The sequence below is a fragment of the Eptesicus fuscus genome, chromosome 4 (genome assembly GCF_027574615.1).
Source record: "Eptesicus fuscus isolate TK198812 chromosome 4, DD_ASM_mEF_20220401, whole genome shotgun sequence".
NCBI classification, from domain to species: domain Eukaryota; kingdom Metazoa; phylum Chordata; class Mammalia; order Chiroptera; family Vespertilionidae; genus Eptesicus; species Eptesicus fuscus.
In genome coordinates this window covers 67,853,668-67,876,348 of record NC_072476.1, presented here as the reverse complement: position 1 = coordinate 67,876,348, position 22,681 = coordinate 67,853,668, and the positions used below count along the sequence as shown (strand labels likewise).

The 22,681-nt window shown below is 33.5% G+C and overlaps 1 protein-coding gene and 1 non-coding gene across 4 annotated transcripts in view; both read right to left on the bottom strand.

The window, feature by feature from the left end:
* The window catches only part of TMEM167A (transmembrane protein 167A), a 37,318-nt gene that overhangs the window by 13,468 nt on the left and 1,169 nt on the right, over positions 1-22,681 (bottom strand). Inside the window, exons 2-5 of one of the 3 annotated variants that reach the window (XM_054715100.1) lie at positions 21,716-21,801; positions 13,885-13,994; positions 9,966-10,000; positions 1,111-4,962 (exon numbers count right to left, since the gene is read on the bottom strand). In XM_054715100.1, coding sequence (XP_054571075.1) covers positions 4,892-4,962; positions 9,966-10,000; positions 13,885-13,994; positions 21,716-21,801 — 302 coding nt within the window. In that variant the 3' untranslated portion in view covers positions 1,111-4,891. Of the gene's footprint in view, positions 1-1,110; positions 4,963-9,965; positions 10,001-13,884; positions 13,995-21,715; positions 21,802-22,681 lie in introns of those variants that run through there. The other 2 variants (XM_054715101.1, XM_028139744.2) reach the window with 2 other exon arrangements.
* LOC114230222 (small nucleolar RNA U109) lies at positions 12,171-12,304 on the bottom strand. The gene has a single exon (XR_003616077.1). It is a non-coding gene; the product is annotated as a small nucleolar RNA U109 (small nucleolar RNA).

Genomic DNA, 22,681 nt, shown 5'->3' with positions numbered 1-22,681 from the left:
CAAAGCAAGATCAAACACTATCAGTATCTGGGTATTTTGTAGTTCTCATACTTTCCAAAGTGTGCTTGGTGACTACCCTTATTTCCAATACTTATGATCCCCCACTCCCACTCCAGACAAATCTGTATGGTTAAGGATATTAATGCGAATCTTCTGAATTTAAAGCAGACTTACAGATTTTGCTTTTCTACTATGTTAAATTCAGTGGTCTTAAGCAACCATTTTGAATTCTTTTGAGCAGTTAGAAATCAGAAACTCAGTGACTTTCTCTAGTCTCACATCAACTGGTAATAAAATGGAGCAGTGATGGATTTACAATACACATCAAAGGAAACTAAGACAGTTTTTCCATTCACATCTGAAATACTTTTTGAGTTCAAAATTCAGCTACAAATACAGGGGTGTGCAAAAGTAGGTTTACATTTGAATGGGGAAACACAGTTTATTCTTGTATTATTAATTATTGTATTATTTCCCGTACAAACAACTATAAACCTACTTTTGCCCACCTCTGCATAGTTGTTGCAATTCATTTGGTTACATGAATTCTTTTTAGTAACAGGTCTAACAAAGGTATGCCTGTTAAATCTGTGCTGGGAAGACAACAGTAGAAAGACCATGCTACCCAAAAGAAAGCAATATGAAAATACAAGTCTTTTCGTATTTTCCAATGGTATAAATTTGCTGAATATTATGATGAGACACTGTTTAGACATTTTGGACAGAAAAAGATAGCCACTTGCCAGAATGTTTGGGCATCTGAAGGCTTTCAGTTGAGGAGGTTAAAAATCATTGTAATTAATAACTGTCACTTTCATTCAGAATCAGATTTCAACCATCCCTAGGGGAATTAATGACTTCCTACCTAAAGTAAATAATTTAGACTATTGAAGGCTCACTCAAGGAAACAGTAATAGACTGAACAGTCCTAAGTTGCAAAACAACAACCAAAAACATAAACTCCCCCAAACTGATCTTGACAATTAAAATATGAAAATAAAAAAAATAGAAACATTTCTCTATTATCATCTTACTCAAAAGATGTCAATTTCAATTTTTTTAACCTTTAAAGAAACTTTCACTCATCTGACAATAAAAATTAGGAGGCTCTTGAGAGTTCATTTTGATTTTTATTATACACCATAGGCATGAGGACCAGAGTAAGATGATTAACTGTACTCTTAAAATCACAGGAAATATATTTCCAACTCTCCCCCTTTTTTCTGACATTGGAGTGGCATTTCAGATAATTTGGGATTAATTTAGGGCAAAGTAAAAGACACCATGGAGGGCAGTATATACATGACATAATTGTGAAGCTATTTCTGGAAGCTAGTGTAACTTGCTAATTGTTATTGAGAACAGGCAGGACAGTATCTACAACGCTATTAAAAGTTCTCAACATCAATAGGTTCTGTGACTTCAAATAAAAAGATGTATAGCGAAAGCAGTTTCACCATAGGCTAATGGATATAAACAAGAGTTAAGTTCCTAAGGCATCTCATCAATATTGTAACAAAATGACGTTAGTCATGTCCTTGCCGTGCTCAGCTACTTATCTTCTGAACATCTATTGTTACTGAATACCAAGGAAGTAAAAAGCAGTCGTCCCATTCTTGTTTTTAGCCTCCCATGATCCAGTAACTTCTCACAGGCTTTGAAAAGAGCATAAGTCCTTGCTTATTGTAAATATTATTTTGTACACCCAAGAAATGTCTGCTCTTGTGCTGATGTGTGCTCTAACAATCATGGCTGCTTTGGCATTGGAGTATGGGTGACTAAGGGTTCTTAAAAATACTTGACCTGGTTACCTTTGCTTTATATACTTAGCAGGTGAGTCTCTGGATAGTATGCTATTGTATTCCTGGGCCAATAGGTATGTTCAACCTTGTTTATACATTCACCAAGGAAGGGTTTTTTGTTGTTGATTTTTTTTTTTTTTTTTGGCTAGGCAGGAGGGAACACATATTGAGCTTCAATTTTGAGGTAGGTAATAGAAAATGAGAAAAATATAGACCCTCTAGGATCTAACCTCTGCTCACCCTTCTAGGCTTGTCTAACTAATCCACAGGTAGCATAAGCTAGGTACTTATGGTCAATATATCACTGGTGTCATTGCATACTGCTCTTAATTCAGCTTAGGCATTGCTTCTTTGGAAGTTCATATCCCTGACTGTGTTGTCACCCTTACTTTCTTCTAGAAACCTGGCACTATCTCAATAATAAATGCTCTTTCACCCACTACTACTTTATGACTACCGGAGGGAAGAAATTGTGTACTTGTCTATCTTCAGTGATAATATACTATATGCTTCTTGAGAGAATACTGAAATATAAATATTCTATTTACAAGTCCTAGTTCTTTTCACAAAACTAAGCAGAGATCTGTTCATTTGTGATTTTGTAAACTTGGAGAAGTTAGTTCATTCAAACTTCTATTTTGCCCTAAGATAAAACTAGACTGGTCTGCATATCACTAAGATGAAAGAGCCTACTACTCATTACATATTACCATTATCCCTACCACAAAAGGGCTATTTTGAATCTGAATATGTAAGAGCACTCAGGATAGTGCCTGGACTAGCAGCGCAGGCACTGAGGAGACACTGGACTTGATTCTAAACTTTAAGCCACAGAGGGAATCCAACACACTATGTGGCCTTTGGATTGACTATCTTTTAAGACTGCTTAGAAAGAAGACATGCCCCTACCATTGGCAGAGCTGAAGCCAACCAGGAATTAATTATCAGTACAAAACAAATTCTAGGAGAGATGGAATCAAAAGATTCTGGAGCCAGGAAGGTTAGGGAGAGTATCTGAACCTAGTAATCTGTGAACTGCAGTGCCCATTATGCCATGCAGCCCCTCAGTAAGACTGTGTGACAGCAGCAGTCCATCAAGTGGAACCTGATCCTTATTCCTCTTCTGCATCCTACCATCCCACCAAGGCCACAAAGGGAGTATCTGAATATTCCCTAGGCTTAAAACTACCTACACTGCCCTTTGGGTTATAGAACAGGATTCAGTGGTAAATCTTCGAAAACAATAAAGAAAATGCTAATTGCCTTTATTCATAGAATCCTGTGTCTTTCCCCCACTCCCAAAGAGCTTTTGTCTCAAAAGGTCAGAATGGCTGGGGTCAGAAATAAGCTGCCTCCCACTCTGTTCAGAATCTATACAGAGTTCAAATTTTTATATATTACCACAAATTTTCCAAAGAAAATTGCTTCCTCTATCTTCCACCTACATCCTCCAAAATGCCAAATTAAAGAAATGTCTTAGAATTGATTATCTAGAATATTCGTCTTTTTTTTTTTTTTGTATTAGATTCATGTAACATATGAAAAGTTAGTTGACATAGCTTCTGGAAAGTCTAATTGGCAGCAGAATTGGACAACAGATGGCTACTAAGAAACCAGACCCAGAAAGGTGACTTACTCTGCATGTATATGCTGACAAGAGAGTACTATTCTGAGGATACCCTGAAAATCCTTGACCTAATGCAAAGCCCAACAGAAAGTTCAGAGCAGGAACAATTATCACAGCCTGATTCTCTATCTAAAGCAAAATATAACACTTTAAACCAGCTTTAGATAGGCCAAAAATATAAAATAAATATATTGTTGGCTTACAAGCAGCTTTTATCTTTTGAAAAAAGAAGAAAAAGAAAAAGCTGGCAACATATACCCAGCTTTTCTTAGATGTTTCCTAGAATTCTTTCCAAGTAGTTTAATTTTTAAGAAGAGGTGGCTTTCAGATCTATATCTTCTTTCTGTATAAAGAGCTACTAGCAGATTCATTTTAAAATAATTCTTTTCTTTAAATTTTTTTTTTCCTTTTTACACCTTTATAGGGATTAGCTGAGAACAATAACTAATTAATACTATATATAATGGGCAATTTCCAGCTAAGATGGTCCACGGATCAGTAGATTTGAAAACTATTAATCATCACCTATTAAGTTACATAAGAGATTCCAGTTCAAGTTGACAGACAAACATAAATCTGATTCAAAGTGCTGTATTAAAAAACAACAAAAATACAGTTTGCATTTTAGGGTAATTAAAGTAAGTGGAGACCTGACTCTACACAATACAGGATTATCATTTTGTAATTGTTCTATTTTATTATTTTTATTCTAAGAATGTAATTTTACTTAGAGAATGACAGCTGGTCAAATTTATACTTAAGACATTTATCCATACTTAACCAGAGAGGCTGCAGAAGCGACTACACCAATCAGCTATACTAAATCCAAATATGTTAAATATGAACACTTTCTCAATACTACTCAAGTCACATCTCATTTATCTTTCTCCTTAGAACTGCATAGGCTTATTTTAAATAGTTTCAAAACCTGCTATAAACTACGGAGTTCGTTAAGAGTAGAGGTACTCTGGTTAATGCTCAAAATGGTGTGGCCAGAGGTAAAGCAAGTATTATTAAGTATGAATGCAACCCTTAGCAACACAAATTGAACCCTTTTTTCCCCCCAATAAAAAAGCTAGTTCAATATACGGTCTCATTCTATAAAGATATATCACTTCCAAGTCACAGTGAAAGGAACTTGAATAATTTACCAAATTTTTCTACTATGTGCCTTAGAGATACCTAACTAAAAACTGGTATTGGACACAATGAAATGACAATTGCAGAATGTAATATTGTAGTGACAGTACTGAGATTGATTGCTACAAACTCTTTGAGTATTAAATGATTACAACTTAATTATATAGAACATTGGTCCAATAACAAAATAGAGAACAGCAGCTGGGAATTTATCTCATTCAATGTTGAAACAAACTTATACATTCTTTGCATTATTTTCTGCAGGTCAGTCCCATTTTTATATTGAAATCTGATGGCAATTAAATTCAGGTATTTTTCCAAGCTACTGCATGAATAGGATGCTGAAGGCCATCACTATACAGCATACGGCAACATAAGGACTCTTCCGTTCACCTGTTGGAAACAAGGGAGATATTCACGTTGACTGAGTAGCTAACAGATATGATTTGGTTATTACTTACTATTGGAGAAGAGTAGATAAGAATCAAGATAAAGTTCTTGTTATGAAGTCCATATATTTTGAGGGTGGGGTGGGGAAAACAAGAACTAGATGTAATATTAAAGCAAGTATAGTCCAGCCGGTATGACTCAGTGGTTGAGCATCAACCCATGAACCAGGAGGTCACCAGTTCAATTCCCAGTCAGGGCACATGCCTGAGGTTGCAGCTCGATCCCTGGTGGGGGCCATGCAGGAAGCAGCCAATTGATGTTTCTCTATCTCGCTCTCTCTCCCCCGATCTCTTTAAAATCAATAAAAACATTAGAAAAAAGTACAATACAGAATGCACTAAACTATATCAATTTATTTCTAAGAGCACCTCCTTTTCACTTGTTTAGAAAATCCTCAATGCACCATTCCTGTGCCACTGAGTAAACCCAGATATTAAAAAAATACAACACAGAATGTAGGATAGAGATCCAAGAGAAATGATTTCTTCTCAATTAAGGCCAAATAAATATTGCTTAATTTTTTCTGCAGAAAGGGAAACTTCCATAAAAAAAAATTCAACATACTAATTTTAGCTATATTTTTTCCTCATTGGTAGCAATTAGTGACACTTTTAAAAGGAAAAAGAAGCATTTGTGGAGGAAAATGAACAGAGGGTGATCAATAAAAATACATTTTAAGAATGGGCATAAAATAAGATGCTTAATAAAAAAACCTATTCGAAATAACAATTTCTGAGATGATTTTCACATCCAACCTTTTATAGTTTTTTTTTATAGTTATGATTACTCCGGGTCAGAATTTTAGAACTTAAAACAACCACTTCAGTATGAGTTGATTTTTACATGTGTTTAAGGACTGTTTATACTAGGGTGACTTTCCTTTGCATGAAATAGACCTGGAGTTGGCTTGTGAAATGGTGTTGCGAACAGAGATTTGTGATCGTGAGTTAACTTAAATTCATCTTATTCTTTCCTGTTTCTTTAGCAATTGCAAGGCTGTACAATTTCACAAAGCACCAGGAATTTATTTGCTGCCTTGAGGACACATAAGAAAGAGTGATGTGCTACTTCTAGAAATGATCCTGGGTTTGTACCGGGACCCTCTAGTAGGTATGATTTATACATCGCTCACTTGTGTTTTTCTATGATGTTTAAAACCAGCACTTTTCTAGTAACTAGGATCCTTATTTCATTTAGCAAGGTCAGTTAACTACCTCAGAAAAACATCAAATTTGATCACACTTATCTAACCAAAATCCTCAATTGAGCTCACATAGTCTTATTGTTAGTGAGTGTACATCTTTGTGTCTGCTCAATGACAATATTCATAAAAGATATTACACATATCAAACAAATAAAATAAACATTTGGTGTTTTTCTGAAAGTGTTTTTCTATCCATAGACATTTAATGGACTGCTTCCAGCTAAAGGAAAATCTAGAAAGTGAGAGAACAGTGTTTTCACAATACCACTACCTCAATTAGAAAAAAAAATATTTTAAAACTAAAAATCTCCTTGGGTTATCATTTTTAAGCAATGCTGATTTCTTTGGTGGTAAAAAAAAACTAACACCTCGTTATTAAACAAAATTAAAAACCACACAAACTCATTCCAACATAAATTTCAGGTAGATTCCTTAAGTAAGCCTGTTACCCTTCTTGGGGCTAGAAACTCTCATTGTCCAATAGTCTTATTAAACACCCAAAAGAGAAATTAATATTGTCCTAAATTTTCCATCTGCTGGAAATTAATTTTTGAGGAAGTTCTCTTCCTCATTCTCCAACTTAGAACGCTATAATTTACATATGGGTTTCATTTTCCTGTTTTTAATTTTCTTAAAAGAGATTGCCATGTGGTAGAGTTAAATATCTTTGGTTGAACTTGGGTAAGAATGTTACTTCTTGTCTGGTCTTGGTTCTGTATACGTGAATGTGAAACAGTTGCTGTAATGTGATGTGTAACATAAGATCATTTGGCTGGGTCTTTTCCCATTAAAATTGCATCCTTTCCTTGTGGATATATTCTGTGTCAAGATAAGAGGAGCATGTGTTTGAGAAAGCAGCATATCAGCATCAACATTTTTTAAGTTTCTTTGCCAAAATGAAAAGCTAATGCATTTATAGAATTGGCAAGAAGTAATACTTTAACTGAACTCTTTAACCTATGAGAGCCATGTAATCGAGAGGAAAATAAAAATAAATGAGCAAGCAAAAAAGAAAAGGCAGTTTATAGATATAAAAATAGATGAGACTATAGGAAAGTATTAAGCTACAAACTGAATGTCCTAAATTTTTAGCTATATTTTCAAGTAATAATTGTGAGCAAAGGAGTTACCTGGGTTGACGAATGAAGCTGTACTTCTATACTTTATTACATAAAATGAATTTAAAATACCTTAATATTTTATTTCTGAACTAGAAACTTAATGATAATACTGAGATGAAAGCTCAGCCTCCTAACTCCATACTTTATTTATTTTTACCATTGAATATTTAGAATAACTTTAATACAGTGACATTCTATTTTTTCAAACTGTCTTGCTCCTCCATTATGTTCTCTCTTTGAAGTTTACTTGAAATACTCTTACCACTCTGTTCCTTGACAATATTAATTCTTCTTCTGGGTGATTTGGCTCTGAAGCAAACAGTTTGGTTTATATATATATTTACATTTACCATTAGCTATCAGCATTAGCCATTGATGGTGCTATTGTGTCTCTTTATCTCTCTCTTTTGGTTATTTTTGAAGTGCTTAAGATTTCTTCTACTATTTCAGGGCTTGCAGCTGTTGAGCACGACTGAATGCCAGATAAGTCTGTACCACAAAGCTCTGTAAATCTAGGTTGGGTATTCTCGACTTCAGCACTATTGACATTTTGGGCTAGTTCTGTTGACAGGGGTTGTCCTATGCATCATACGATGGTTAGCAAATTCCTGACCTATACCCAGTATATGTAACCCCACTCTAGTTGTGACAATCTGAAACATCTCCAGACATTGTCAAATGTTCCCTGATTGACAACCACTTATCTAGTCTATGTCTGTGCTTTATTAATCTGAGGTCAATATTTCTTACCAAAAACAGATTCTCATGTCTATCACTGTTTAAGAGAGAATAAAGCCCAACAAAGAACACTGACGAACAGTGTAAAATGTTAAAAGCACAAGGAATTCTCTGAATTTTAAATTCAGAGAACTTAAAACTTAAAATGTCTGTTTCAATAGTCAACATATTAGAATGCGGGCTTTGAAAGAGGTACTTCTCTGTGAAGCTCTTTGTGCTTTTACTAACATTTTCTACAGGAAGAAACCTAAAAGGCCAAGGAAATGTATAATCTCATCATAACAGATTTTTTTTTTAAAGGACTCTGGATAATTTAGTATTATACTTATAACTTCCACTGTGAATAGGTTTTGCCTATCATTAAAAGTTCAAGGGAGGAAAGTTGCTCTTTCAAAATTATTTCAATGTTAACATCATATGGATCTTGGAAGATGCTTTAAAAATTTTTGAAACTCCTACAATTAATTTTTAGCCCTTACTGAGAATAGGTTATATCTATAATTATCTTTAGATACATTACATCAATTTTCAGGTCTTCTTTAAAAAAATTCTAAATATTTTAAGAATTCAGTTTATGTTTTTCAGTGTTTAATTTTGTTTCCTATTATGGACCATCTTCTAAAACTTTCACATCTCTGAAAAGTGACAATCAAAATAAAACATAATACTTTAAAGGGAGCACAGCTTATATAAAGGAGATGATTCTTACATTTTCCATCTTATTTAAAGGAATTAGTTTAGGGCAGTGGTCAGCAAACCGCAGCTCGCGAGCCACATGCGGCTCTTTGGCCCCTTGAGTGTTCTAACGCCACTTTTCAAAATAGACTCACCCAGGCCGAAAACCGACTTCTGCACATGGGCCACGAAGTTTCAATCGCACTGTATGTGCACGCCCGCACGTGGTATTTTGTGGAAGAGCCACACTCAAGGGGCCAAAGAACCGCATGTGGCTCGCGAGCCGTGGTTTGCCGACCACTGGTTTAGGGAATTCAAGCAGTTGTCAGATTGGCTATTTTCTTCATTACGAAAGCCTGACAGTCTTATGAAAAAAGTAGTATTGTATAAATTCAATGTTAGAAGAGAGTATAAAAATCATTTTGTTGAGGGAATCATATAATTTTAAAGAGGACAAGAAATAGTCATTTTTTCAGTCGAGGTGGTATAAGTACCAATGCCCTGAAGTAGTTGTTTTTGGAACAAGCCACGTTAAAACGGGTATAATCTATTATGCAAAATTACTGGCGAATTACAGCAATACAATACATTTTAATTCATTCATTACCAATCATTTGAGAGTCTACTATGTGATGCTGGACAATGTGCTAAATGTTACACAGATAGCTGAATAATACAAGAGTATATTATCATCTAAATATAAATACACTTAAGATGCTACTAATCTTAAAGTTAATGTTTTCTAAAAGCAACAAATAATATTCTATGACTTAGCATAGGGCAATAAAATGATTATGTTTAGGTAGTTGCTCAGCAAGCCTTTTATTGATGGGAAAGTCATCCTCAGTTATCAAAATGGTAAACATTATACAGAACAACATGCTCTCTACTACAGGCATATGTGCATAAAACTATACATATTTGTCTAAAATCTTCTCAAAACCAGGAATGCACAGTATTTATACCTGAATTTTAAGAGAGACTTTTCTCATATTCATGAGGTATCTACCAAGTCTAGCTTTAAAAAACATAAGGGGAGAAAAAACATAAGGAAAAGAATTCAGATAACTCTACAAACTTTTACAAAATTGCAGAAAATTAGGAAGCCTGCACTTTAAAAAATGACATTTGATTTGTGTGAATAGGATATAAGTAAACTGGCCAACAATTTACTGCTGAAGAAAGGAAGATTATACGGAGACACTTACCAATTCTGGCACACTTCCAAAATATACCCAACAGTCTGCATAGAAGAAAAAAGAAAAAAGTAGCTACTGATTACTGGGAAAGATAAATCATTTTCTCAGTATTACAGAGAGAATTCATTATACTAGTATTTTAACTTCTGATGCTTTGATTCCAAACTGAAATTTGTTGATATTAAGTCACTTATGTAGGGAAGTAGAATACAATAACTTAACCACTATTAATGTATATAAACTTACTAACTGGAATGCATGTGGTGTCCTAGATTAAACCTATGGTACATTAATGCAAAAGTGGCAAAAATTTGCACAAGGGCTTACTATTTTGTCTTTTAAAATGCAGCTCTATAATTAAATAATTTACAACCATGAGCTCCAGAGATAGCATCTATAAAACTATAACATTCAACAAAGAAGAATACAAAAATATGTGTCTATTTTTTCAATGTAAGTAGAAAATCCCACTTTAGGGACACAGTATATGAGTTAATTAAATATGGCATTTAAAACACTTTCTGGAAATAAAGAGAATGAAAATGAAGATGTCCATTTCAATTCTACAAATGGATATATTATGATTAAATACATATTATATGTATGTATATATTACTTATTTGACATATAAAAAGTACCAATGCAAAAAAAAAAAAAACACCAATCAAAGACATTCAATGAATAGAGATATCAGAAAAAATACAAACACTGTAGATAACTATTTTGTTGGTCTGACAGAATAATTAATGGTGCTGTGCATGGTTACAAGTTAAGATAAATTAAAATTACTTATTATAGTAAGTTAGGATCAGTGTAACAAAATCATGATACTTAAATTCCAGGGAAATTTATATTACACTCTTTTTGCCCAAAGAGATGTCTGGCTAATGAATCATTCATTATATTAGAATGATTAAGACTGAAAGAAAATACTGGTTCAATTAAGTTCTAAATAGGTTCTTCCTCCTCTGAAGTATAATAGCTTCCTGACCTCAAAGCAAAGTCTCTTACTTCAGATTAAATGGAATGGGTAAAAATACAGGTTATTTTGAAGGATGGACATTCTGACAGGTGAAACAATTTTACTATAACAATAAAAGGACAAAAACTATATATACTCTTGAATGAAAGTAATGACGGATAATAAAAGGGCCAGATTGTGCCTACATTTAATCCTACTTAACTGGTTGCTTAACTGTGATTAAGTTGAGCCATTTATCTCTTTAATAGCATTCAGCACTCAATAGGGTTGTTAAAAGGATTAAGTTTTTACATAGCAAGTCTTTAGAACAGTGACCATGTGCTGTGTTCAATAATACAGAGGCTGCTAAAGGCACATGTGACAATAACTCCAGATATCACTTAAAATCAGGTTGTATTTCATAAAAAATGGAAGACAACTGGTTAGTGATCTGTAATGCCATGGTTCCCTGATTCTAAAAACCTATTGATTATAATATACACTATTGATTTAAAGCTACTCTGCTTGTGGGACTCAGGCAGCATACCTGGAGCTCCTCCATGGGAAGCTTAAAGTCTCACAGAACATAGCCTGAAACCATATGATCAAGTCAAGGTCTTTTCAGATATAATATTCTATTAAGTATCATCAGAAATTTGTACAGCACAGTTGACATATTAAAGCTATTCAAATAAAATAAAAATTCCCAACTTGGCCACGGAGAGATGTACCACTGCCACTTTGGCCTTTATTAGACATATTTCTGTATTATTCCAAATGCTAGTCATTAAAACACAGGAATTTAATAGATGGTAAAAACCCATACAATTATGCTGCTTAGTTTCTATGGCTATGAGCCCGTAAGTATACCTTCTGATAAAGCTATCAGGTCTATGAAAATAGGAAACAAGACAAAATAGCAAGCTTTTTCTGCTGTTTTTTATTTCTGTTATCTGAAGCAGCAAAAAATTAAGTTGTTATTTCCAGCAGTGAAGTCATCAAGAACTAGCTATATGCAATCAACCTAGACTCTCAACTTAAGCATGGAATACTCACTGTAAAGATATGTATTGCAACTAAAAAAGACAATGGTGTATAATTTTTTTCTGCAGAAAATATTTCTTATAAACAAATCAAAATAAAATGGGACTTAATATTTATATAGAAACAATTTTTTTAAAAAAGCTTTCAAAGAGTTGACTATCAACATAAACTTTAAAATGTAAAAATAGATATGTTATTTCTTAGGTCTTTTATGTAGGAGAAATATACTACTGCTCAACCTCTCCTGTAAGGTTGGCAGCCCTGAGAACTCCTTTCATGTAGCATGTTATGGAGGTATTTCTGCTCCCAAAGGAATGAGGAGCAGACATATTTCCACATGCAATCTACTTTCTTCATAATAGCATCAACATATTCTATTCTACTACTATGTGATTATTCTTTAATGAAACGAACACTTAAAAGTATCTTATTAGAGAGAAGTTAGCATTATATTAGAAATCCAAACAATGGATCAATGAGAATGTTTACTGGTTTCTACTATATGCTTTAACTATAAGTTAATAGTTGGGATAACAGAGGAAGGAAAGGAGGAAATAAAACTGGTTGGGTAAGAAGACTTCACAAGCAAGAAAGAAACAAATACAATTAAGCAATTTCAACAAATGGACAAAGTATTAAATTGAGTGCCGAAGACGAAGTGCAATAGTTTAGAAAAGAAGGAATAACAAAAAGACAATGTCTACAAAGGAAGTGGGGCATGGTCATAAAAACTGATGGACAAATAGCATCTGTTTTCAACTTCAGTAAATTAAATAAAATCCCTCAGGCTAACAAAGACAGATTATCAATTTATTAGAACAGGACTAATGATTTTCAATATTCAAACTGGTTAGAGCTCTATTTTTCTCTTTACAAATGTTCAAACAACCCTATTAAATAAAAAGGAAGGGTTAAAAAAAAAAACCACAAATAATTTAGAGAATGGGATGTTTGGATTGATGTTAGTTATGACTCCAAAGATAGAATAGATTGAAGGAAAGAGAGCAGAAATTATTACTCTCATGGTTGAATATCTACCACCTAGCCTTTTGTAGAAGTTTTTATTAGTGGAAGAGAAATATTTGACCTTGCAGGATCCTAATTTGGCCTTTGTCTTATCTTCCTGTTAAAAAACAAAAAAGGGTGCTGGAGATAATTATTCCTATGTGAAATCTTCTATTATTTCATCCTTTTATTTCTTAAAGTCATTAAGTGAGGTACAGGCTCTTATCATGAAAGGATTAAGACAATTATTCATAGAAAATTAACAAATATATAAGGCAAAGAAAACAATTTTTGCCACATGTTCTCTTTTTTTAATATACTCTTGGTTAAATTCAACATGTATTTCTGTATTATGAACATGACACTTTATAAAATTTAATTCTGTGTGTTATGATATTAAGCTCAAATTTTTTTTTGCGGGGGAGGGATAATGAATCTAATAATTAACAGGGATGTGACATGCCCAAGAATGTTTAAGTAAATAAATTTCTTCAAAGATGTTTATTTTATGATATAGACAGGGAGTTCATATGATTAGAGCAGTCTTAGACTGGAGAATGTCTATATTATTATTTTTATAGAAAGTATGCTTACAAACTTTAATACTTTCAAAATGTGATAACCAATTTTACTAATTATTCTATATACTTAATCCCAGAAAAAAATCTGTTGCATCTTTTTAAATATACATATTTTTCATTCTAATAAATTTCAGGTCACTTCTGATATTTATCTTTTTATTTAATAAGATTCTGTGAATATAGTTTGATTTTTAAAACAGAGGAAGAAAATAAGGTAAAAAGTTATTACAAAACTAAGCTACATATAGAAATTAAATTGTTTAATGACGTTTAGAGTAATTTACATTCAATATCTATAAGAATTAATTTGGGTGATTAGACATCATTAGTAACATACCCAGTTTTATTTCTGTCCAGGAGGCTGGGTGCCAAGGATCGGATATAAGCACAGGTACATATAAGCAGCAAGATTACAGTCAACAGACTCTGAAAATTGAAAATGGCAGACTAAAAAGAGAAAAAGAAAAATTAATATTAAAAGAAAAACTGCATAGGCAAAATATGCCTGACAAGTCCATATAAAGAATCATATTTTTTCTTCAAAAAGCCAAACAGAAAAACATATGAGAACACTTAAAACCAAAATAATAAGGTATTCCGAGAGTGTACTTTCTTCTTTAGTCTTTGGGCTAAGGAATGGAGAATATGTAACAAAAATTCTAAATTCAACAACTTTAAAAACACTACAAAAAAAAAAAAAAGTCACAAATCCAAAATAGCTCATCAAAGCTGAATCAATATGTAATTAATACAGATGTTCTGGAGGCCCAGACTACATGTAGGACAAAGAGTCTCCAAGCTCTACCAGTAGCTGGCTACATGACCTCAACTGAATCGCTAGCCTCTAAGTCTCTGTGTTTCACATTTGTAAAACTGAGTAGAGAGTGGGGAGATAGACTAAATGTTGGCTAAAGTTTCTTTCAATTCTGAAATTCTTTTAGGATAAGGATGCTTTAAATTTAAGCAATTACGCACCGATTCATACTATGTTATTTGCTTTTGGTGAAAGAAAAGCACTTGATCATTCACTGCTGAATGTTTAAAAGTTATTCAATAAAAATAACACAGGAAATCTTAAGTTTCCAGTCATAGTAAAAGAAAGGTAGACTCACTCTATTCAAAATTCAGCTCAAGCATTATCTTTTCCAGGAAATCTTGAACTCATCTGCTTCCCCTCTCCTATTTCATATAGAATTCTCCTTTCTGTTCCCATAGCAAACTGACATACGTTCATTATAATACTGGACGGACCCTGAAGAGTAGACATTGTCTTATCAGACTCAATCTCTAGCACCTAACACACATTAGGAACCAAATAAGGGATGGTTGAATAAATAAAAAGTGCACAAATGCTACTGTATATATAATAAGCCCAAAAGAATCTAGTGCAAAACAATTACAGACCATAAAGGAATTACATATAAGGTGGCTGGGTACATAATTAAAATATTTAAATCAATAGGCTTCATGATTATATCATCAACCAGTTAAAAGATATAAAAGACAAAAAAAAGATTTCATGTACAATAGCAAAATATCTAGGAATAAGCTTAATATGAAATGTGCAAGATTGGCATCAAAGAACAAAATTGACAAAACCATAAAACATAACGAAGAACACAGAAGTAGAATGAAGTGCTATACCTGGTTCTTATACTAGAAGGCAACCTCGTAAAATTAATCTGTAAATTTAAAGTGAACTTAATATCAACAAGTTATTTTTGAAATAGAGATAATTGACTTTGAAGTTCACATGGGGGAAAAAAGGCCAGAATTCTAAAAAAAGGAACTAGCCCTGTCAAAAATTGTCATATACTTTTAACTTTTTATTCATTTTTAGAATATTTATAAACTATTCAAAACATTTTAAAAAAACGATACATGTTATTTACCAATATCCTTAGGGACAAAAAATACTTCCATACAATGCTAAGTGGTAGGAAAAGCAGCATGCACGATTTCACAATCATATCTTTAGCTATGGAAAGCTTTAGTCTAAAGAATAATGCAGTGATTATCTCTGCAAGGTTTTTAACCTACTTCTCAACTTTTTTGGATTTCACAAATTTTCTAAGTGTTACGGTCTGAAAAAGATAAAAATCTTTTGTATTATTTTAACAGTTATTTTTCTATGGAAGTAATTTTTTCATAGATAAAGCAAGAGTAAATTTAAATATGCCTTGGTTTTAATTCAATTAGATTTTAATTTTGCATCAGTGAAGACAAGTGATATACATTTTATAACTTAAACAGAGTTAATGGATGAACTCAGGATCAATTCTAAATAGAAAACAATAAGTATCTCACAATGCTTACCTTCCAAAGGTCATATTTTGAACATGTATATTGAACTTATATATCAGTATGTTGATAAATATACTATTTGATAACTTCATGAAATATATTTCCTTCCAGCCAACATAACTAAACATATATTTAGTATCTACTCTGGGATATAAGGCTAGATATGGGATTAAAAAGTACATAGCATGATTCTTTTCCTCCAGGACTTTACAACAATTGATATTCACTGAGTGCTTATTTTAGATTATCTTATTTATCCTCATATATATGTTATTAATACCCTTATTTTATACATTTTAACTGAGGTATACAGCAGTTATAATAGTTAGGACATATGTTTTCAAAACTAAATAGCAATTCGCTGTAGCATATGTGACTACTGAGCCACGCTGACAAAAAAAGTGCTGTTTTCATAAAGGAAAGTCAGGAAAAGCCTCAAGGAGAAAGCAGGAACTGAATCAAGCCTTGAAAGAGCATAATCAGATGGGCAAAGAACAGAGAGCAGGCTCCAGAAGAGACCAAACTATGTAAAGCATTCCACAGAATCAGAAATTTGCATGTTCAGGGAATAATGTGCAGATTTATTGTATTAAGCAAAGGATTTATGTAGTAAAGTGGCTGGAAAATAAATTTGCAAAGGAGCTTTATCATCTTCCTTAATGGAGTACCTAAATTCATGATTTTGCAATGTATATTTTTTCCTTCCCTGAATGTCTTGTTAAAGAAACATGCTTAAATGATATGCTGTCTGGGATGGTTTCTAAGTAAATCCAGTGTGTGTGTGGTGGAAGGTGTAGGGTTGATGAAATGCTGAGTATATGAGGTTTCATTGGGCTCTTCTTTCTACCTTTGTATGTTTGAATTTTTCAAAATAAAAGATTTTGAGGCACTTAGAAACATGACTATTATTAAAGAAGTGGGGTGTCATACATTTGTATGTTAAACCATTTACAAATGAAAATCATTTACAAGTACGCAATATATAATACATACAACTTTGTTCCTGGGGTTTATAAAACCTCAAATTTAAACAAATAATCTTAGGTGGTAAAGTCTTTGAGATGTACTCAGATTGGTTTAAAGAGTGTTTCAACTTCTAGACATCAATGTACCATTGCTTAGCCTACCTAAGCAGTCCTCTTAATGCTTAGCATCTGTTGGCCACTGATATAAAATTTTAGTCTCAGGGTTAAAGGAAACAGATGTTCCTGTTCTGTAGAAAATTAATTGGGATTTTAAAAAGGGAAGTGTTAGTAAAGAAAAGGGAAGAAGCTAAGAAAAAATAAAGCATATCTGATCACAAAATAGATGGAAAGATGATAAGGTGGTAAAGGAAGTAAAATTCATTTACTGTGTTTAATTTTTTTCAGATCTTTTAAATCATGAAATCTTTTTCAAGGTATTCTGCATTTTCGCACATTTCCATGTAGTTTTGCCTGCCTGGTGAACTGACTGAAACTGGTCTCAACTCAAGAGGTATCTCCTCTGTGAAATCTTTCCTGTCCCCACTCTCCACACCAAGCAGTCAGGATCTTTGACGTGTTACACACATAGATGCCTATGACAGTGCCCATCAAACTGTACTGCAATTGTATCCTTTATTTTATTGGGATTTTTATCAACCCCGGTGACTATTAAAAAAAATAGTGCACAGTAGTCACTGAAAAATGCTGAATGAACAGGAACTTGTAAACAATCACAAATAATATCATTTTAACAAATGCAAGAGCATACTTAGATTCCAAATTAACAATGCACATTATTACAAAAAAGTGTAGATCAGACTGCTGAATATTGTTTACTTAAGAGAAACCTCCACATATTCCTTTGCATTTATATTTACTTGTCACTGATACTTGGAAAATCCAGAAGAAGAAGCAAATATCTTTATGTTTATGTTAAGGGCATAGGCTGTAGGGTAAAAAATAAAGGCCTGAGGTAATTTCCTTTCAATATTTAAATCTTTTTATATCACAAACTGGAATTCAGAGAAAGTTCTAGCAGGCAGCCAGTCTTAAGGTGCTTGCATATGGGACAATGTGTCTTCTTCTGATTCATCTAAGAGGTCTGGATGATTAAGTGGGCAAGCTGGCTGGCAGAAAATTCTAGAACCTCAAAGAATTCTCCAATCTCAGGTTTACCTAGTCTTCTATGAGGACACCCTGTAACAATGGCAGGGGGTTATACAATGGCATGCTATCCAGCTTAATAAATAATAGCTACATGAATTAAACACTAAATAATGCACATTGGAACTAAGGAGTTATATAAACTTGTTCCTTCTGGAGGCTCTAGGGAAGAATCTATTTTCTTGCCTTTTCTAGCTTCTAGAGGCTGCATGTATTCCTTGGCTAGTGACCCCGACTTCTAGTCACTTTTTGTGTGACTCATGTCCCTCCTGCCTCCTTCTTACAAGTATCCTTGTGATTAAATCATCCCTTCCCTCGCCCCATAATTCAAGATACTCATCCCATTCCAAAATTCTTAATCAAATATGCAAAGTTCCTTTTGCCAAATAAGATAACATATTTGCAAGGTTTTCTTTTGTTTATGTGTGGGGGGCATTCTGTTGACCCCACCTACAAATACTTCCTTTTTATGAGGTATCTAATAACATTTCCTAGACTCAGGGTTGCTTGGGCACCTGGATCACAAAAAAACCTCAAATACAGTCAAAATGGTAACCCTTGACTTTTGACCATTACTCTCATAGTTGTGCTTCTAAAAAAATCGTAATGGGAGATCTCCAACTATTTTTCTCCAAAGGTCCCTTTTATTATCCCTCCATACTCCAGACCTATCACACTATGCATAACTAATCAGAGCTTCTAAAATACTTCAAATAATAAGTGTTATTGTACTAAATTAACTTATCTAAACCAGAAGGAAATCAACTTGATGAGACAGTTACTTTGTATAGTCTCTTTAAAGTAAATCATGACTTTTCAGTCCATTTGAAATAATGAAAATAATATAGATTTTCATTTGGCCACCACTACAGTGCATGAAATCATTTATCAATGAATAGAGAGAGATTGGTCAATGCAAAGCTTAATGTCCAAACACAAAATTATTTGCAATGTTGATACATCTTTCTAAAATTCGCTATACTGAAGTCAGCAATACCTATTTCAGATTCTGTTTTTGTCATTTTATCTATGCGGATATAATTTCTTATTTTTGGAATCATTCTTGAATGTTAATGCTGACTGGTCATGAGACAACGCGTGTCTGCACTTACATACAAGTCGTCTACTGAAAGATCAGCAAGGTGTTAAAACTAGTCACTGAGTTTGAATATAAGGACAAGAATTCAATATAAAGTTTTGTTTTTAGATGTATAAATAAAAATACTTCTAAGTAAAAGAAATCATTCAAAACATTAGGAACAGAGGAAAAGAGAGGAAAAGATCCAGCAGTTTAAAGGTTCAAATAAAGAAACAATGAGAAAAGCAGCAGAAATATGCATATTAATATGCTAAACTGTGATTTCCCAGACAGTGCTCAATGACTGGTTGCTAACCATAAGACTTTAACTAAGCCTATAGTATTTTCATTAGTCCTGGATCAGTTAGGCTACAAGTAGCTTATTTCTTTATTTTTAAGATTATTAAAATAAATTGTTTAATCATTTTATTAATTAAGGGCCTTCTTTATGCTTAACACTGTCTGGGAGCTTTAAATGTTAACTGTTTCCTATGTGGAAAACACATTTTTATTAATCTATTTAATTCTGCCAGTTTAACTAAAATTCACTTTAATCAAGAACTGAACACCAAAGATTTAAATTTAAAAAACTCCAAATAGTAGCAATTTTACTTACTTTAATAACTACTGCTTTTACACAAAACTAAAGTCATTTATCCCTCTCTGGGGGTCGAAAGAAACCCACAGATGACATTCCTGACCTAATTGTGTTACAAAATTATACAGCACTGGAAAAGTGGGTCAGCACTTTATCATTTACAAATCTAGGTCAGGTCAGCATTTTCCAACTAGTTTGTACTTGTAAATTCATATGTACCACTATTATGTCTGAAAATGGAAAGCATGGAAATACAGGGATAAATGTAAGCCTGTATGTGAATGTGCAAACACATACACAAATACTCCATATACCCCAAATAACTGACTACAGGTGACTGAAAAGATTTTCACTAATACATAGAAATATTTAACATTTTCTTTTAGCATTATTAGAACATTAAGGTCAAGCTTTGTTGCTTACTGTAAGGTAGCACTGATATCATACCAAATATACAAGCTATTTTGTTTAATTTGAAACCCAGAAACCAGGATTGCTTCATGCTTCAATGCTAAGAACACATTAGCTTCTCCGAGTACCTGTGGCTAGTAAACATTTGGATTATTTAATGAAATAATCCAAGTGTATAAATTTGTCCTTGGGTAAATCATCATCTCTAAACATCAGTTTAATTCCCTTTGTAAAGTGAGGAAGCTGGACTAAATAGCCATTTGATCTCACTGAATCTGTTTCAAAAGTATAGAGAGACTTTCTCCACTTACACTTTCCACTTAAAACTAATAACTTTCATTGCTACAGTCCAGATTAGAAGCACCCCAACTCTGTTCGCCACTGGCAGCACCTTCAAAATTAGTTTCTTATTTATCCTTTCCTTTATCCTAACTACTATTATCAAGAGTTGCCCTAACTGGTTTGGCTCAGTGGATAGAGCATCGGCCTTCGGACTGAAAGGTCCCAGGTTCGATTCCGGTCAAGGGCATGTACCTTGGTTGCGGGCACATCCCCAGTAGGGGATGTGCAAGAGGCAGCTGATTGATGTTTCTCTCCCATCAATGTTTCTAACTCTCTATCCCTCTCCCTTCCTCTCTGTATAAAAATAAATATTTTTTTTTTTTAAAAAAAGAGTCGAGGCATTCAATCATGTACTACCTGGATCACTGCTTTTGTTTCTAAACTGGTCTCCCAAATTTTAATCTTCCTCTATTTAAATATACCCTCTGTATTATTACCAGTTGGTTTTCTAAAATGCACACCATTTTTTTCCCTGCTCAAAGTCTTTACCAGATAAACAATGAAACATCATCAAAATATAAAGTCCTTAGTATGGCAAAAACCTCTTCAAGATCTGGCCCCAATCTTTCTAGTCTCATTTTTCATCATTTCAGTACTTAACTTCTATTGCTGCCAGTTTCCAAGCAACTATCCAACTGATGCCCTTTGGCTCCATAACTGCCACTTCCTTTATCTGTTATCTAAAGGATAGAGAACACTGTCCAGCTCCAGCTAATGATTCCTTAGGTAATCCCTAATCACTCTTGAACATATAGGTCAGAGCATTACCTCTCTGCAGCAGTTCCCAGCCAGAATTACTCCTTTTTGTGTTTCATCAGAACTTTTGTGCTAACATTCTCTCTGCTATAAGATGAGGGAGAACATTTCACACCCTTTCTCTTATACTCAGTTTAAATATAAAATGTGGGCAAAAGCTCCCACTCTGTAGAGTTTGTGAGCATTAAATGAAAATATCTGTAAGTCACCTAATACATCAACAAATAAATGAAATGAAGATAAGCTTCCTTAGGTTAACCAAGAAAAGAATGGGAATTGGTAATGATTTTGACCATCTGGCTCAGTCTTTCCACTACAAGATTGTCTTTCTAAATATTAGCAGATACCACATGGAATTTACTTATTCAATAGACTTTTCCATTGGATTGTGAAGTCCTTGAATACACTGAGCATGTCTCACATGACACTGTATTCCAAACTCTCATTCATTTGGTGTACTAACTTTAATTGACACTGTGATGTCAAGATTGAAAGGTCTAGTTTCTACTTCAAGAACTCTGCCAAAAGAGGGGAGAAATATAGGCAACACCTTTTTTGCTGCTTTTCGTGCGATAAGTGTTATGCTAGTGGGATACTGGAGATATATACGAGGACTCTGGATGCCCAAATGGATACCTAAAGCAGACAAAAATAGAAGGATAGGGAAGGCTTTTTAGGAACAGATGAAACTTGAAGTGAATCTTGAAAGATATAAAAATTTAGGGAGAACAAAGTACTCTAAAGTTCTAAAAAATATTAATTCTTAAGTGGTCTACTTATCACTGTTTAATGCTCTGATAGTTGTAAATTATTACTGTTGTTAAACATTTTATGGCCTTGAAAAGCATTTAAAAAAGAATTCATTAAAATATGGTAACTCAGATTTAAGTCATTATCACTAGGTAACTTCATAAATATGCCAAGTTTAGGTGCAAACTCAATGCTGACACTCAAAGCTCATAGGAACAGAGCAGAAATGAAAAATTAATCACCTGGCAGTTGTTTCTATTATCCACCCATGTCTGATTGGAATATTACATATTAGTGACAAATAACTGAGACAATTCATCCTCTATTAGGTTGTTTCTATTAACAACAAATGAAGATTTCTGGCATCTAGACATTAAAATAAATTTGAGTTCTACTAGGTTGTGCAACCCCAAGCACATCAATCTCCTTGTCCCTGACTTCTTCATCTACTCAGAATTTGTTGTGGGCTTGAAATAAGACAACGTTTCTAAGCTTGAAATAAGACAATGCTTATAAACTTCTTGGAAGATATACAAGAATTAAGAGTAATAGTCTCTCTACTCTTTTTAAATTGAAGGAACCAAATCTAAGTTAAATGACAGCTCAGTAATGACACTTTCAGAACAAGTGTATCCACCTTATCATTTGGTAGGTGGAGAAAGAAGCTGGACAGTATCCTTGTCCAAGGAAGGAGTAAGTTGGGACAAACTGCCATCTCCTCTATCAGTGAGTGGTGAACTTCTTCAGGGGAGACTATGACTTATGT